At 42.5% G+C, this 18,828-nt stretch overlaps 1 protein-coding gene across 1 annotated transcript in view; it reads left to right on the forward strand.

Moving 5' to 3' along the window:
- Positions 1-10,742, forward strand: part of tmc1 (transmembrane channel-like 1) — a 57,912-nt gene extending 47,170 nt beyond the window's left edge. The window contains exons 19-24 of the mRNA XM_079516848.1: positions 1,339-1,406; positions 2,147-2,386; positions 3,944-4,069; positions 4,634-4,712; positions 6,792-6,912; positions 10,393-10,742. Of these exons, the coding sequence (XP_079372974.1) occupies positions 1,339-1,406; positions 2,147-2,386; positions 3,944-4,069; positions 4,634-4,712; positions 6,792-6,912; positions 10,393-10,619 (861 nt within the window). The 3' untranslated portion in view covers positions 10,620-10,742. The remainder of the gene's footprint in view (positions 1-1,338; positions 1,407-2,146; positions 2,387-3,943; positions 4,070-4,633; positions 4,713-6,791; positions 6,913-10,392) is intronic.
- The last annotated feature ends 8,086 nt before the right edge of the window (positions 10,743-18,828 follow it).

Below are 18,828 nucleotides of genomic sequence, written 5' to 3' on the forward strand. Positions count from 1 at the left end.
TAGGTCTGTAACTCAGAGAGTGTACAAATGGACCGTTACACGGTCATTTGGGCTCCTTGAAATAAAAAATCACACCCATGTGAAGTGAGCGCCGCTCTTATCATCGTACATCATCATGGCATAAAATAGACACTGGGCTCCATCTTGCGCCACCCTTATCCTTTATCCCTAAAATTATTTTGCCATTTTTTACTATTTTGAAAATAATTTTAAAATAGTTCAACTAGCCGATCTACATCTACACGTTGTGAGCTTGTACATAAGCTATTTGAACTATTTTAAAAGGTTTTATAATAGTAAAAAATGGCAAATAAGTTTAGGGATAAGGGTTAAGGGGTGGCGCAAGATAGAGCCCACTATGTCTATTTGCTCATACACTATGACGTAAAGTTGTCCATTCATTGTCAATGGGAATGTAATGTTTGTGTAGGACCAAGTTTGTGCGCACACACACACACACACACACACACACACACACACACACACACACACACACACACACACACACACACACACACACACACACACACACACACACACACCAAAAGCTGGATATTGGAGGGGCTAGTGTGCGCCCCTCAAAAAGTGTACCACTGTACACTAAATGGAACAGATCCTACACCTGTGAAGGAAGTAGGGAAGGGGCCCGGAAGTATAGGAAGAGTTATTCAGAGGCGGCACCGCTCTACGTCCTCCCGGTGGGGGCTCCTCACTGGCAGGTGAGTCAGTGATACGACATTAGTGACAACACACAAATGTATGTGGTGAGGAATTCATTGGCATAACGACTAAATTGGAGGGGAAAGGTAAAAAAAGAATCACATTCGTGTTTGAAGTGAGGGCTGCCGCACTTCAAACACACAAACATCGTAAAGTCCATAAATGGTAAATGGTAAATGGTGCATTTATATAGCGCCTTTATCCATGGCGCTTTACATAGATTGTGCATTACATTCACCCATTCACACACATTCATACACCGATTGCGGCGGAAGCCATGCAAGGCACCAACCAGCACATCGGGAGCAATTTGGGGTTCAGTGTCTTGCCCATGGACACTTCGACATGTGGACAGGAGGAGCCGGGATTCGAACCGCCGACCCATGGATCATTGGACGACCTGCTCTACCTCCTGAGCCACAGTCGCCCATAGACTTTTCATGACAGGAAAAATAAATACTAAAGAAAAAATAAATATAAACATATTCTTATGGGCTAGGCCTACACTAAATATCTTTGCTGTAAATAGCATATCTACAAGATCACAACAATCCTCAAGGACCACCCCACACCACCTCGATAAAAGGAATGTTTTTCTCTCTCTTCCTTTGTGAACAGCCGTCTTACTCTGAGTTTGATGTCAGTGGGAATGTACTGGGCCTGATCTTCAATCAAGGAATGATCTGGTAGGACATATCGCTTTCATCTGAATATTTTCCAAATGAGATAATTATGACAATTGCAATTGTCTACCTTTAATGCATTAAAGACATGAGGCTCATTCTATAAATCCCTTCTACATCCTAACAGTTTTCTAAAAAAAAAACTAGCGCCCCTCAAAAATCACACTTGTGTAAAGTGAGGGGCGCTCTTATCATCATCATACATCATCATACATGATCACATTCCATGCTCAACCAATCAAATCAATCAAACAAACCGTGATACACAAAAACACACACAGCTGTGCATAGGAGGGGCTAGCATAGCCTGGTTAATAAACCAGACCGAATCAGCCGTTGGCAAAAAAAATGTTGCCTGCCAGCGGATTAGGGTCTGGCGAGGCTCAGTAGCACGCCTCTTTCCTACAACCGAGAACAGGTCGGGCCAATCGGGACACTGTATGCAATATGGGCGGGCTTTGGTACAGTGACGTTCAATGCTTGAGACCTTTGACTGACAGTAGCTCTGACCAATTGCGTCAAAGAGAAAATGTTTGAACCCGCCCACCGGGAAATGAAATCCAAGTGGAGCCAGCCCAGACTAATATACCGCGACAGTGTTGTGTGATATTAGTCTGGCTTATTAGCCAGGCTAGGGCTAGCACCCCTCAAAAAGATTATCCTATCACACAAAGATTTGGCGGCCCACTCCCACCCCATCACCATGATCGGCCATCACATTATTTCCCTGTCCCGTGTTGCAGGATGGGTGCCTTCTACGCCCCCTGTCTGCCAGCACTGAACGTGCTGCGTCTGCACGTGTCCATGTACCTGCAGTGCTGGGCGTGCATGTGTTGCAACGTGCCTCAGGAGAGGGTCTTCAAGGCGTCCGGCTCCAACAACTTCTACATGGCCATGCTGCTGGTCATCCTCTTCCTCTCCACCTTACCCGCCATCTACACCATCGTCACCGTCCCCCCGTCCTTCGACTGCGGACCCTTCAGGTGACCAGTGCTTTAACCAGTAGTTCTCAACCCCCCCCCCCCCCCCCCATAAGTGAACCGGTTACACCCAACACCCCCCAGCCTGACAAGCACACAATTGTTGAGGCATTACATTTAGTTTGACTCTGTTCCACTGATAAATACTGTGAAATTAGACAATCTGCTGTTTTCACAATGTTTGCCTCTAATTTGACAATTTGGCCCCATGGGGTCCACAACCCACAGGTTGAGAACCACTGGCTTAAAAGGATCCCTGGCTAATATAGTAATAAGACCTATATGCCTTAATAACTAAAATCTGAAATTAAAAACACCTTCAATATTTGATTTGTCTTGGAAATAGTCAGTTTTTCACTCAATAGGGGCCGGTCCCGTCACAAGTTGTACAGCATTTATGGAATTCATGTGCTAATATAATACAATGTAATACTTCTTAAGGTTAATATGAGCATCAAAGCAATATTTTAAATACATTTTATAAAAACATTTTCTTAGCACAAATGCACAATCCATAGGACTGGACAAGACATGGGCAAATATAACTTAATCAACTTGTGACAGTACCTAGTTTTCCATATTGAGTGAAAGATGAAAGAAAGAAGAAAAACTATTTCTCAGATATATATAATGTTTAAGGTGTTTTGAATGTCTGAGGGACGCTAGCCCCTCCAATGCCTGGCTTTTGAAATGATGTCATATGGCATACAAGTCTATGGACTTTTAATGTTTGTTTAGAGCACTTTTAACGACAATCGAATATAGGTGATTGGGTGTGTAGACGAAGTTACGATCTCCCACCATGCAATGGCAAATCCCAAAATCCTGTCCCCTTGGCCTTAAACCTCCTCTAGGAGAAGGTCTCTGGATTGAATTGTTACAGATCACTGTAGAAGTCCCATTGACAAAACATGTACTACTTTCCATTGTAGGCAAACGTCGTAGTAGCCCCCCAAGTTGGCAGTAGAAGTAAAAGTATTGGAAATTGGAAATGCTCAAGTAAAGTACAAATACCTCAAAATTGTACTTAAAGGACCACTTCACCACTTTTCAACCTATCTTCATATAGTAGGTCATCACAAATAATCATGAAAAAAATGGCGCAATCTTTTTCTACTCTGTCTGTGTCCCATGGAAGGGCTGTGGGCAGTTCAGAAACATCATCGATGGGGAATACAAGCTAATAGAAACTGCAGGCTTACTAGTCCTGAAAAGTTGCAATGCGAAAATGGAAGCCATCGTTCTCACGACAATGAAAATCTAAACATTTTTGTAAAAAAATCTTGTTTAAAAAAGAATCTGCCTAATGATGATGTCACTGGAAGACGGTTTCTAAACTGCCCACAGTCCTCCTATGAGACACAGACCGAGTAGAAAAAAATAGTGCCATTTTATCATGATTATTAGTGAGGACCTATTATATGAAGATAGGTTGAAAAGTGGTGAAGTGGTCCTTTAAGTACAGTACTTAAGTAAATGCACTTTAGTTACTTTACACCACTGGTTAACACTGATGATTTGCCTGTGTACTGTACTGTACTGTACTCTGTGGTGTGACAGTGGAAAGAACCGGATGTTTGATGTGATCCAGGAGACTCTGGAGTCAGACTTCCCTGCGTGGTTCAGTAAGGTGTTCAGCTACGCCTCCAACCCTGGCCTGGTGCTGCCCTTCCTTCTGCTGATGGTGTGAGTCCACAAACCTCTGATCTCCAATCTTTTGTGTTGTTGTTTTTCCCCCCGTAAATTATACTACAGCGTCAGCGTCACTGTGTCACACAAAAGCAACAAGCTAGCTAGCCTCGGAAACCCAGACGTTTTTATTTCTAGCTAGCAAGCAACGTGTTTTGAACTTGTCGATACTTTTGCTTTTTTGGAAATTTGAATCTTGTAACACTTTTGTTGTTTTGTACGTGAGGTTTCCACCCGACAGAGACAATATCCATATCGACATGAGACTATTGTTTGGACCTTTTGATATCGTAATAACATTTATTTATTATTTATTTATTTTTTCAAATTTCTAAAATATAAAATAAAAACAAAAAGGAAATAGCAAATAGCAAATCTACAAGCCTACAAGGTATTGTGATTTAGAAAATAAAAATAAATCTTTCTGAATTGGATGAAAAATACAGTTACAAATTATATGATTTAATAATGCACACAGACCTTTTTTCCTGTAACATGCATGTGAATGATTTTCATAGTGCAGGTCAGTCGGTCAGATTACGTTTTGTTGTTATGTTTCAGGTTGGCTATCTATTATTTGCAGTCCACATCCAAAAGCTACAAAGAAGCAAACATCGAACTCAAGAAGAAATTGCAAGCTGTAATTATTTTTATTTTATTGTATTGTATTGTATTTGATAGGCCTACCGTTAGTGGACAGCAACAGTCAGTTACATTAACCTGGTGGTATCCCACTCTAAAGTAACTCCTATACTTTAGCTTTAGGGTTCTCAATTATATTGGGGGGGTCCCCCCAAAAAAAAAAAAAAACTGAATGGCTGGAAAATGGAAATTAAGAGTTTACATAGTACACATAGTACATGCATGAACTTTTCTTAATGATTATTTATGATGTATTTTCTCTATTATTAAGGTTACTGTAGCGGTCAAGACTCAATTCGTATTGGGGGTGGGGAGGGGGGCGGGGGTCGCGAGACATGGTCAAAGCATTTCCGGGGGTCCCCAGCCAAAGTTCAGAACCCCTGCTTTAGCTATCTTCAAACCAGTGTAACAACAACGTCCATCCACCAGAGAGCAGCAGAGTTACAGGAAATATCTGGTCTATTTAGTAACTATTATTTAATTACCCTAATGCAGTCAAATTAACTACTTAGGTAGGTAAATTAGGTACCAAAATGTTGCTAGTCTGCTTCCCAGGCTAGCAATAACTTAATTGAAAAACAGTGTAGTAAACACAAATGTGTAGTTTACATGTGTATAGTAAACACAAATGTGTAGTTTACATGTGTATAGTAAACACAAATGTGTAGTTCACATGTGTATAGTAAACAAAAATGTGTAGCTTACATCAAAAATCCTTGGACATTTTTATATTAACATAATCATATGATGACTATCTGGATTCTAGATCGCCCTGGAGGAGAGTGCGTGTGTGTGTGCGTGTGTGGACTGTTAAACAGCCCAGTAAGTCACAGGTGGTACAGACAGTGTATTGAAACAGTCTCTGACCTGGTGGTGTAGTGTTGGATTTCAACTGGACAAACTGCAGCTGTTCCAATATCTGAGAGGGCTTTGTGTATTGTCACAATGCAATAGAACTGACAAACAAACCATTAATACACAAACACACGTACTTTATTTTCTCGTCAGCTTAATTATGGAGTAATGCTGTCATAATGTCATGGTTCCTCATGCAAGGTTAGATTGAACACTAATAATCTTCTATTGACACACACACACACACACACACACACACACACACACACACACACACACACACACACACACACACACACACACACACACACACACACACACACGCGCCTGGCCTGTGTGTGTCTGGCCTCAGAAATCTGTCCGTTGTCTGATTGAAGCATGGACTTGGTCTGCACCTGCCTGCTCTTTCAAGACAAATGGGAGTCCCGGATTGGCAGTTGCCTGTCGACACTTGATCGGCCCCCGATTGTCCAACTGTCCCTCTGGGAAAACTCCCAGTCCTCCAGATGGACCGTCCATCCCAGATGTTTACACTATACTTTGGCACTTACTATGAACTGGCTTTTGAAATGATGTCATATGGCATACAAGTCTATGGACGTTTAATGTTTGTTTAGAGCACTTTTAACGACAATAGAAGTGAGGTGAGGTGACAATAGAGGTGATTGGGTGTCAAAACATGTTGACAAAACATGTACTACTTTCCATTGTAGGCAAACGTCGTAGTAGCCCCCCAAGTTGTCTGTCGACACTTGATCGGCCCCCGATTGTCCAACTGTCCCTCTGGGAAAACTCCCAGTCCTCCAGATGGACCGTCCATCCCGGATGGTTACACTATACTTTGGCACTTACTATGAAACGTCTCCGTCTCCAGCCCTGGCAATAAACAACCTCCAGTCCCTCCACATTTTGGGGAATGAATACTTTTATTCCCCGCTATTTTATTGGACCATTATGTGTCCATTTGGTTACCTTTGTACACTATCAGAATCAAAATAATCAAAATCTTTGAAATAATATTTATTGCTAGTTCATATGAAAGTATTCTATTAACAAAACTTTGTCAACAGATCACGACCAGGACATAATAATAATTTTATAAAGAAAATTCTACAGATGTTTCTTTACCTGTAGTTCAGAGTGCAGTGGAGGGGGGGGGGGGGGGCTACTGAGTTCCCCACAAACAATCTGATGGTTGCTTGTTTCTTACTTTCATTATCAGCAAAATGAGGATAACAAGAAGAAGAACAAACTGGCGTCGCTGAAGGCAGCAATGGAGCTGGAGGAGGCCAGACATGTAGAGCATCAGACCAACAACAACGCTTCGCAGCAAACTATTAAAGGTAAGAGAGAGAGACAGACAGAAACAACAACAATGCTTCACAACAAACTATTAGAGCGCGACAGTAACAAACTCTTAAATGTAAGAGAGAGAGAGAGAGAGTGAGAGAGAGAGACAGTTAACAACAAACTCTTAAAGGTAAGAGAGTGAGAGAGACAGACAGACAGACACAGACAGTTAACAACAAACTATTAAAGGTAACTAACTACACAAAAATCAAACGGATTGAACACAGCTTTAAAGTGTGTCTGGCTAAGAAAAATTGATAATTGATTATAAACTCCCGAGTCGGTGTTGGCTAGACCTCACTCTCGCAGTAACAACAACAATCTCCATTAAAACTTTGGTGTTTTCTTGTAAACGAATGTCCGGCCTATACTTGATCACACAAAAGTATCAAATGTTCTTGAAGCGTGTCTCGAAGATTGTAGGTCTGCTACTTTTGATATTTTTTAATTAGAATTCTGAAAAGTTACAATTTTGGACATACGCATGAGGTTTCCACCCGACAGTGACGAACGATATCGCTTCATGAGGTACCGGTAACTGTTTATCCCCCTTGTAGAAAATCCCCTCCTGCCCCCAGTACTAGGTGGGTGGAGCCTGAGACTGGGCACTTAATAGACACACCTAAATGGGAAGGAACGCACATGGCATTTGTTTACATCGGCTCTGAACGGAAGTGGTTCTAAGCGTGCGTGACTCTGACAGTGCGTCACCGCCACCTAACCAGCTGGCATGCATACTACAGCGTTTACAATCACAATTTTGTCACCATGTAAACACATAATAAAATGTGAGAACGCAACAGCATTTTGTCGTTTTCTATACTGATTGGTCTGTGCACACAGGACGCATTTTGCGGGCCGAATATCGGAGCGAATGTCGGATCACAGAAAGAAGTAATGAACCTCACGTAATGTCAATCACGTTTGCACACTGCCGCTGAATATACGTGTAATGTTTTTTCAGACCGGGGTCGAATTTATCAGTCTATCGCAGCTGTCTTTCACATAGACATGGTCTTTCACCCTTTTCGCAGTGCTGTGTCCTTCCAGACCAACATGGTCTCCGCTGAGAAGTTGATCACCTCGTTGAAGAGCACAAAGTAGTCTACTTTATGACAGACTTCAAAGACATAGTCTTGCACGCGTCTGCCTGAGTGACATGTGTGTGAAAATAGGCAGCAGTGCACTCACGCTCGCACGCACGCACGCACGCACGCACGCACGCACGCACGCACGCACGCACGCACGCACGCACGCTCACACGCACACACGCACACACACACACACACACACACACACACACACACACACAAAGCAGTGGAATAATAGCCTGACACTCATTCTGAATTTTCATTTCGTTTCACTTCATCGCCAGAACATATTTTCTTAATGGGCGTGGCTAGCGATTCAGGGCTGGAGCCAGGCTAGTGGAATAATGCAGAGCAAGAGAAACAGAGAGAGGGAGAGAGAGATAGAAAAACACGGTGACATTGCATCTTAGTTTAGTTTGCTGCGAGAGTGAGGTCTAGCCAACACCAACTCGGGATTCCTGGATCGCTGCCCTCCACAAATTCCTATCCAACATCAGGTTCTTGAGCTCTGCAGTGTTGTTAGCCAAGCTGTCGCACCGCAGCACGTCTACCGTACGGTGGTACGCTTCTTTCCCCTCCTGGCTTTGCCCTGGGTTGGCTCCCATAGAGTCAATTTACTTGCCTCAAGTTCTGGGTGCCTGACGCAGTGCCCTGCCAGCCTCATCCTTCTCTCTCTGACTTTGTCCGTGACCCGTGGTAGGTCCACATTTCTGATGCGGTCCGTCCATGTGACACCTAGTGCCATTCGTAGCATTCTTGTGTAGACTCCATCCAGGGCTTTTTCCTGTTGTACTGTGAGGGTCCATGTCTCGGCCCCATACATCAGTACTGACTCCACAGTAGCTATGAACAGCCGCCTCTTAAGGTCTTCTCCCATGTCTGATTTCCACACTCTCCTCTTTCCAGGCAAGTGCTCTCTGAACCTTCAGATCCTAATCGCATCTAATCAACATCTAGTTATAAAACTCTGTTTGTGTGTTAACTTTTTCAAAATAATACTCTGATCAGGGGACCATCCTCACTGCCACTGCTCCATTCCATTTAATTCTGTGAAAACATTGCTACGAATATAAATAATGCTCAATGTGCACGCAGCGGAAAAAAATGCACCAGTGTGCAAACACCTTAAGACTTTGAATTTATCTCTAACCAGTATTCCAGTGTACCAGTGCTTAGCCTAACTATTAACCAGCAACATAGCCAGCTATATAACACACCCCCAATAGCTGATTTGACTGCATGTTGGCTTTGTAGAGCGGTGTAGACCAGTTACTGGCCTAACCTCTCAAGCATTTTCATGTCAAGGACCCATAACCCTAACCCTAATAGTATGCATTTCAATGGAGACCCACATCTGAAAAGGACAAACAGTAATGTATATACAGAAACCCGGCAGATCTACAAGCTCACAACTCACGGCTATTTTCAAATATCTGAAGTATAAGATAGGGTTAAAGTGTTTGAATTGTGCCTCATTTTACTCCGAGAGCCCATCTTTCGGTTTGTGCTTTGTCATAACTTTGCGGTGCACAGCTATTGTATAACATCTACTCTGTTACCTGTGGTTTTGTGCTGATGTAATAGGCTTACCTTGCTGCTTTCTTTCTTGTTCTGCATCAGTCAGGGTGATTGTATATACATCTGTACTGTATTATTTATTGACGGTGTCTTTGTGTCCTGCATTAGGCAGCATGATTGTATAGGGTGTACACGTCTCTACACTTTCATCAATAATTTATTTGAGGGCGTCTTTATTGTGATGTTACTCTTCTGTAGAGTACTTCTTATGCCCTTGTATCTGTAACTTTTACTGCTGTACTGTCTCTGGTACCTGAATCAATAGAGAAGGGCCTCTTCTAGGCCAGTGACCCCTTAGCTGAGAGGCAGATGAAGCAGGGACATATTTTATTTTTAAAAAATAAACTTGACCTTGGCTCTGTTATTTGGTCTGCTCTTTGCCCCCCTCTAGACCGAACGTCTTTGCCGAAAATAGCATTTTATAGCTATTATTATAGCTATTATATTATTTGTATATTTAGACATTCATATTAATGGACATGCAACGTAAATACACTGGATCTAGCGAAGATGCTAAGGTCACGTACTTCCCGTTGCGTTCTCACTTTCTATTCTGCGTAGACAGAGTCTCAATTGATTGAAAACTGCTGTAGTGTGCATGCATGTAGTTTTACATCCGCAGTCCCCACACAAAACATAAAAACAAAACAGGCAAGCAGTGGAATACATTACATTAGAAAACAAAGCATGAAAACATACATGCAAACATACATACATACAAGAACAATGTACAAAGGTGTAAAGTGCATCTATATGGTTTAACACAATTTTTATAGGGCAGTACAGATACTTTATGCTTCACAGACAGCCATGGAGGTCGCCATCACCAGAGGCTGAACCCGGGTAAGAATGGACGCAACACTGCTCCTCCACTAAGGGACCAGGGAGCAGGGGGAGTCCCAGACCCCCGGACCCATCATCATCACCACCACAGCCACCGTGGTGGGGGAGGGACCACTGGGTACCTGCCTGGTATCCCCCGGCAACCTGAACCCAGGGTGCATCACAGCAGGACCACGCAGAGACACTGAACACTCAGGACGTCGTCGCTGTCAGAGGGAAAACCTTGTATGTCCCAAACCTTTACTTTGAAAGAAATTGAGAAAAAAGAAAGAAAGAACCTATGGTGTTACAATGGATCCAATGCAGTGGTAATTTTGTCGACTAAAACTATGACCAAAAATGTTGGTCGACTACCTTTTTTCACTGACAAAAACTGAATAAAAGTAAAAACTGAATAATAACTAAGCTATGATGACTAAAACTATGACTAAATATACTGACAATTTTGTCAACACACATACATACTACACTAAAATGTTAGGGAGGGACAATTAAGTGGAGAAGATATCCAGTAGACATGTCATCATTGTATGCTTTGCTATGCTGTTGTCACGTTCCAAAAAATGCAGATCTACAAGCTCACTGTCAGCTTGCAGATCTGCTATTTTTGGCATGATTCATTTCGGCATATTAATCAGGTATCGCGATGCCATCACTGTCCGTCAAGACACATTTTAGTCAACTAAATCAACTGTAGATTTAGTTGACTAAAATATGCCATTTAGTTGGCATGATATAGATAGAGCGCCGAAGTCCTGTTGTCACTCGCTCATCCCCTGGTTCCAAGGAGTTCGCAGAAGTTTTTCTCTATGGAGAATACAGTGGGGTCATCTTAAAATCGTCTCATATAAGAATTGTGGTCCAAAAAGAAACAAACTGTCCCGGCGATATTGTCATAATTATTTGATACAGCTAGTCAGTTTCTAGCAAATATGTAACTAATTCAGTCAGTTGATTCTTCATATCCATATGAGTGAAACGACCGGAATGATGTGTTTATTTTTACAAAGTTCTTATATGAGGCGATCTATGATCCCCCTATGAGGATTATACCAGTAAGACACCCTGAGGGCAGCACGTATCCGCCTGGGTGACGGCAGATTGCTGGGCGAGCGCTGGCGCTTTGGGATGGGGGGTCAGATCAACATATGGAATGAATTATGTACTGGCCATATATGGAGTGTGTCTTGAGTGTACAGGGTTTAATGAGGTCAGATCAACATATGGAATGTCAGAACAGGTCAGCTCCATATATGGAGATCTAAGGGTGGCAGCGGGGGCAGTGTCTTGAGTGTACAGGGTTTGATAAGGTCTGGCCATATATGGAGCGTGTCTTGAGTGTACAGGATTTGATGAGGTCAGATCAACATATGGAATGTCAGAACAGGTCAGCTCCATATATGGAGATCTAAGGGTGGCAGCGGGGGCAGTGTCTTGAGTGTATAGGATTTGATGAGGGCCCAGGTAGGGCCGGGGCTTAATTTTCAGGCCCGTTGAGACCTCTACTAATAACCTTTGACCTTGAATGGACAGGTATCAGTCAAAAGGGAGACATAGAAGAGGAAGGACGGGGGGGAAGTATCAACATATGTAATGTCAGAACAGGTCAGCTCTATATATGGAGATCTAAGGGGTTGAGGTCAGATGTAGAGTTGCTGGCCGGCTCCAAATATGCAGATCTAGGTGATGATCCAGTCTTCTCCATGTATGGCTATCCAGGGTTTGATGAGGTCAGTGTCGCGATCTTCATATATGGAGACGGCCATATATGGAGGTGTGAGGCGTGATGTCACGAGGCGTGACATGACTGACGGGGATATGCAGGTTTTCATAGTAAACTGCGACCTACTGTCGCAAAAAATAAAAAGTAGGCCTACACGAACCCGTGGACCTAGTGCCCTCTAGCGATATTGACGTCAGACTTCGGTGCTCTATTAAGTCAACTAAAAGTCTCTCGAGACAGACTGTTGACTCCGTAAAATTCAAAGGAAAAGAGGGCACTGTTTTTCCTTTATTTTTTGACGATGGGTTCTCGGATTGTCTAAAACCAGACTAAAGCTTTCAGATAATTTCAGATGACTAAAATGTGACGAAAAAAATAAGTGTAATTGTATTCAAAAGACCATGCCTGAAACTACATAAAGAATTGCTGTGAAAATGAACCTATGAATCTATACTGTAGTTATTATTCAGTCACAAGCTTTTGTTAAAATAGTTCACTCAAAACATGACAGATTTTCTATTATTACTCATGCAAAACATTTTAATTTGATTATTATTATTTACCAGGGAGTGCTTTTGAGATTGAAAATATCTTTTCAAAAGCTACATTTAGCCAAGGACGGATGCAGCGATTACAACCACAAAAAGAAATAAACGGACCACTTTCCATCTCAGATAAAGCAGATTAAACAATGTCAACTACATGCTACAGGCCAATGCTTCTTTTAATGAGGTCTTCACCTGCGGTCGCCGGTCGCTAAATCAGAGGTTTGAGTTTCGTTGTTGCAGAGTTTCAGCTACAGGTGACCTGAATGTAAAATACACTTGGTGTCCATTTCGTGTGCTTGTTTACGTTTTAAGGTAGCAACTACAACAGATTACTACAGACTGGTAGATGAATGTAGTCGGGAGATCAGTTGGAAAGTGTGAAAAAAGGTTTCTGAAGGCTGGAATCCACCATGTTACTCTTTGTTGCTGTCGGGCAGAAACCTCTTATCTCTATATTCTAACTTTTCATTATTATTATTATTATTTTGTAAATTAACGCCCTGCTTGATCATACTACAGCGTCACACAAAGGCATCAAAAGTAGCAGATCTGCAAGCTTGGAACAAGACGTGAAGCAACACGCTTTGAGTTTGTAGATCTGCTACTTTTGGTATTTTTTTATTTGAATTCTGAAAAGTTTGGACATGTTTCCACCCGACAGAGACGTCTTGGTAGCGCAGATTGTGACATGTACATGAAGTGTGACTTTGACACCTACAAAGTTTCTGTTCAAACAAAGTCGATGTGGAGAAAATTGGATCATCAATTTGTAATCGCAGCGGAGCTACTACTGAATATATGTCGTCAATATTTGGAATTACATTGATTGATTGATTGATTGATTAAGGAGTAGTGGCATGATGGTAGAATGGATTTATCCCCATGTTTGTGCCGAATCTGCGGGGACTGAGTCTATACCAAAGTGTCATTGTTCTTTCATGCAATATTTTCAATGACTCTAAAACGTGAGAAATGAAAATAAAAGTATGAGATGATTCCCTCTGTAGAAGTAAAACAGATGATCAATGGTGGAGAGTAACAAATTACATTCACTTGCATGAGTACACTTTTTTTATGTATTTTTTTTTTTTTTTTTGCAAGCTCATGACTTTTTTGCAAGCTTGTAGTTCTGCTATTTTCACTTGTTTTAATTTCAATACAGCAATGCAGCAATGCATATTAAAAAGAAAATGTACCTCATAGTTTGTACTATTGAATACATATCAGGCTCTGTTTTTGTCAGAGCTTTCTAAAGCTACTATTTGGGGATTTAGTATTGGGGAAGGGGTGTTCCCCCACTAAAGTGGCTATTTTGGTCACCTGCCTAAATCCCTAAAACACTTCCGCTACGGGCCGTTACATTATGCATAGTGCATAGGTGTGGTTTGGGCGTTACAATAATGAAACCAATCACTGTGCCACATGCCATTCCCTTTAAGAGATCCATTATTCGTTGCCCGTTATGCCCAGTGCTATATTGCTTCATAGCCTTACGGTCTGTGCTTCCCAACCGTGCACATAGCCAATATCACTCGTCTTTTCATTGGGTCACAACTTGCTCAGACCTCACTCATTTTTTTAATTTCAAAGTGCAGTGTAATCTACAAAGTTCAAGCTTACATTTGGTATATCGTGCGTCTCTACGGAACGGTATCAAGCAAAAATGAAAGTTTGGGAAATCGGATGAAACCCCATTTGCTGCGCGATGGTGTGATGAAACTGAACGAGCAAATGGAATCGTGCACAATGCATGGCACAAGTCAAATAACTTCTTTGACTAGACAATTATATAAACACAATGGACACAAGGAATTGATAGGCACTCACTTCTGCTGATTATAAGGAAAATTACAATCACAGAGATGCGTAGGAGAATAATGAGAGATGAAGCAGCCTGACTCCGTGGACATCTCCATTGCAGGTGCACAGCACGCGCCGCTCTATACCAAACTAATCTGGCATTACGGCTTACGGGTGCTTTTAAACTCCACTATGCGCCTTCCCAAATGTGTGTGATCAAAATAGCCATTTAGGAGAAACATGCCCATGACCACACCACACCGCAAATACCGGTGTCTGCATCATGGATAGTGGATGACACTGGACCAAAATATAATTTAGGGAAAGCAAGCTCCTACACTCGTAATGTTCGGGCAGAGGCTGACTTGCGGGCAGCGTCACGGGAAACGGCAGTGACGAAAATAGAGCCCATCATCTCTGTTGTGGAAACCTCATTATGTCCAAAACCGTTACTTGTCAGGATTCAAATTCAAAAACAGCAGCCACTCTTCGAGCTTGTAGATCTGCTACTTCCGATGCTTTTGTGTGACGCTGTAGTATTGATCAAGCAGTTAATTTACGAAAAATCACAAAAGAGTTAAAATACGGAGATAAGAGGTTTCTGCCAACAACAAGAAGAATATTTTGTCCAACCCTGCAGACGATTTAATCTGTGTCAGCCATGCAGGTAAACAACTTCCTGAACCTCTCCAGGTAAACCGCTTCCTCTCCAGTGTCACATTCCCCTCTTCCAGCCTCGCTAAGCTCACCTGTCACCCATTGACCCATCACCCATCGGCCAGTCATTCATACCAGCCTCTTGATTGCCAGGATCAGATAGGCCACCCATTGACCCATCACCCATCGGCCAGTCATTCATACCAGCCTCTTGATTGCCAGGATCAGATAGGCCACCCATTGACCCATCACCCATCGGCCAGTCATTCATACCAGCCTCTTGATTGCCAGGATCAGATAGGCCAGTGAGATACCGATGCCTACTTGGCTTAGTTTCATTGCACCAATAAGCTACCGTATATCGTTGCTGTCGGGAAGAAACCTCTTACCTCCATAATCAAAATGTTTGTGTTTTCTATTATTTCATTTTTAAATTAACGCCCCTACTTGATGCAAAAGCAGCAAAAGCAGCAGATCCATCCAGCTTGAAACGCAAATTCAGAATTCTAAAAAGTAACAGTTTTGGACAAATTATATTTTAATAATGAACTTATTTACGGCAGTAGTGGCACAGTCAGGGGGTATAGAGCGGCAACTGCCGGAGAACATGTAGGTGGCAGATTTTGGCGCTCTGTAGTTCATCTGTTTTTTTCGAGTAGTACAACGGTGTTCAGCACTTAAATGTCCTGAGTGCTGTTTTCACTTCCTCTGGCTGGCTGTAGCTCTTCTTTGGCACACACAAACTAGGTTTGATTGACAGCATCTCTTCTCACACCGCTGTTTTGTTGCACCTCTAAGGGCGGGCCAAATTACCATCTTATCCGTTCTGATTGGCCCATAGCTGGCCAACTTCCACCTGGCTGCAGATGTAATCGGCACGGGTAACCGAAACACATGTATGAGTGTCCAATATCAGGGCAGGGCCTTATTATGAGATTTGCAGACCAGTGCCAAGGATGTGTCCCGACTCCAGTGAGTCAACAAGCCTCCTTTAAGACCCCTGACGTTTTATTCATGACCCTGCATCCAAGAATCTGATCCAATTCCATCGCTGCTCATGCCCAATTAATGACAAGGCAGGCATTAAGTATTCATGCTACAGCTATTTGAGATCCAAAGAATGAAGCAAGCATTATTTTTTCATCACTAAATGGGCATTGCCGCTTCAGGATTCCTCTGTGACGAGAGAAGGAATCTGCATCATCTCTCATCTCCTGGGCCATGCATCTAAAGCCCTCGTATCTTACAGAATCTGTTACTAGATTGTGTCAATATACAGTATCTCAAGCAGCCACGTATCTTATCTCTCATCTCTCCTTCTTATCCAGGTAAACTCGACCCCCCCGCCCCCCTGCCTCCCCTCCGGTGCCCGTTGTGTCACCCCGTCCGCCAGACTTAAGGTTTTTTGGCTTTGATCCCAGCGCCAAAGCTGCATTTACAATGCAGCGGGCAACCGAGCCATGTTGTCTTCATTACCGGATCTGTGGATGGATGGAGTATTACGGCAGGCATGGCGTCTGCTAGTCACTACCCTTAATGAGAGGAGGAGAGTGAGACGCGAGGGCATTGCACGCACCAGGCACTGATTTAGTTTCTTGGACGGGCTGTTGTTCCACATGTCGTTGCTCTCGGGGCAGACACCTCTATCCATATTCTACATTTTTGTGATTTTTCGTAAATCCAATGCCCTTACTTGATCACACTGCAGCGTCACACTCACACAAAAGCATCACAATATAGCAGATCTGAAGCTCAAAATGTGGCACGATTTTTTAATTTGAATCCTGAAAAGTAACAGTTTTGGACATATGAGCTTTCCACCCGACAGAGACTATGGTCCTCATTCACAACAAAAATGTACGCCCAGGTGTAAAGGAGATGCGTAATGATATCGTATTTATCCGTCCGATCAAGCTGCGACAATCCCCCGTGTCATTCAGCGAAGGTGGTGTAATGAGTTAATTTGTGCGGTTTGCCCGGTGTACCTTTTCCGCCTCTTTCCCAAGCGATTCACCTGGTTTAATGGAACCACGGAATCCACGCCCATTCCACACCATAGGCTATAAGGCAACAGGAAATATCGAAATACGTCATCATAGCCTGCACAGATCCGGGATTCCCAAGCTTTAAGTTATACACACAGTGAACTGCGATGAGCTGGTAGAGCAGTTAAGTTTAACAGGCGGGTCTCTGCAGGACAGATCTTCAAGCAAACAGCGCGAGCTATATACATATAATTATAAACTAAACTTGGCACGCATTGCTTCACTCCTTGTTAAATGTCAGAAGTTAACTGATGTTAGTTACTTTCACATAATGAGAAAGAAGTTAATTTGTACAGTTCACCACACGACCAAATGCTATATTAAAACTCGGCAATGATAAAAGCCCCGATTGATTACTGGGGTGATTGATTCCCAATTCCAAATTCGGATTTGGAAAGCAAATATATGGACACAGGACATACAGTATTTTTTGATCTACAAGCTCACAACGCGTTGCACTGCGAGTAGAAGGCTGCCGAGAGTGAGCAGCGCAATCGCACATGCTAGAAATATCCTAATAAATAAATAAAAAGGTGTCGGGCTTGCAGGGGCAGTTTCTGTATAGGTTAACTTGACCAATATATGCCTCTAGAAAGTGATACTCGGCTTTTATATCATTTTCTTATGTGCTGACCAATGTTGGGGACACATGCCTACATATTTTATCATATTTTATATCAAGCCGTATGACACACCACCCTGGAGCTGACGCTGATATCAGCGGAGTTTACGACCAACGGAAGTCAACGTCACGGCCAAGTTCATGGCCATGAATTCCCACGTAATGTGGGAATCCTTGTAAATTCATTCATTCAACCTTTATTTAAATTCTCGGAGAGACCATTGAGGGAACCCCTCATTTACAATGATGCCGAGATTACATACAAAAAAACAGTAATACAACAACAATATTAGTTACAACAAACCGTTAATACAATTATATATTCAGCAATCAGTTAAAACAGCAACATACAGGTGATGGACAGTTATTGAGTAAATTCCTAAAATGACCAATTGATGCCAGGGTATTAAGTTTAAGTTCTTGTTGCAAGACATTCCAAGAATCAGGTGCACCGATGCTGAAAGCAGCCTTTCCAAGTTCAGAGTTGGCAAAAGGGACCAGAAGGCCTAGCCAATCACTGGAGCGAGTTACAATGCGACTAGGTTTCTGATGTAACATGGATGAAATATATGATGGTAATTTCCCGACCAGGGCTTTATATATGAAGAGGTGCCATAGACAGGTGCAATTATGGTTTGACCCTAGAAAAATTGCAACAGAAGGTTTCTCAACTGTTTTGTGTAGTATTAGGTGTCCTTAATAACATACTAAAAGTTTACCAAAGTTTGACCATGCGAAAGGTGTCATTTTCAAGATGGCCGCCGCCAGTTCTTAACACTAGGATGTCTGAAAAAAATGCACTACTAATATGACGGCTAACGGTCAGGCTGACCGGTGTTTTTCGTGCTATTTGATTGGCCATTGTCTCCCCCACTGTCTAATGATCTTCACACCTCTCTCTGCACCCGTTGACGGCTTGCCATTGTCTTCTAAATGTTACATTCCAACGAATTCAAGGCAGCAGTTTCAACTAGACAGGACAACTCAAAGTTATTTTTTATT

Source organism: Electrona antarctica, assembly GCF_951216825.1.
Source record: "Electrona antarctica genome assembly, chromosome: 12".
Taxonomy (NCBI): Eukaryota; Metazoa; Chordata; class Actinopteri; order Myctophiformes; family Myctophidae; genus Electrona; species Electrona antarctica.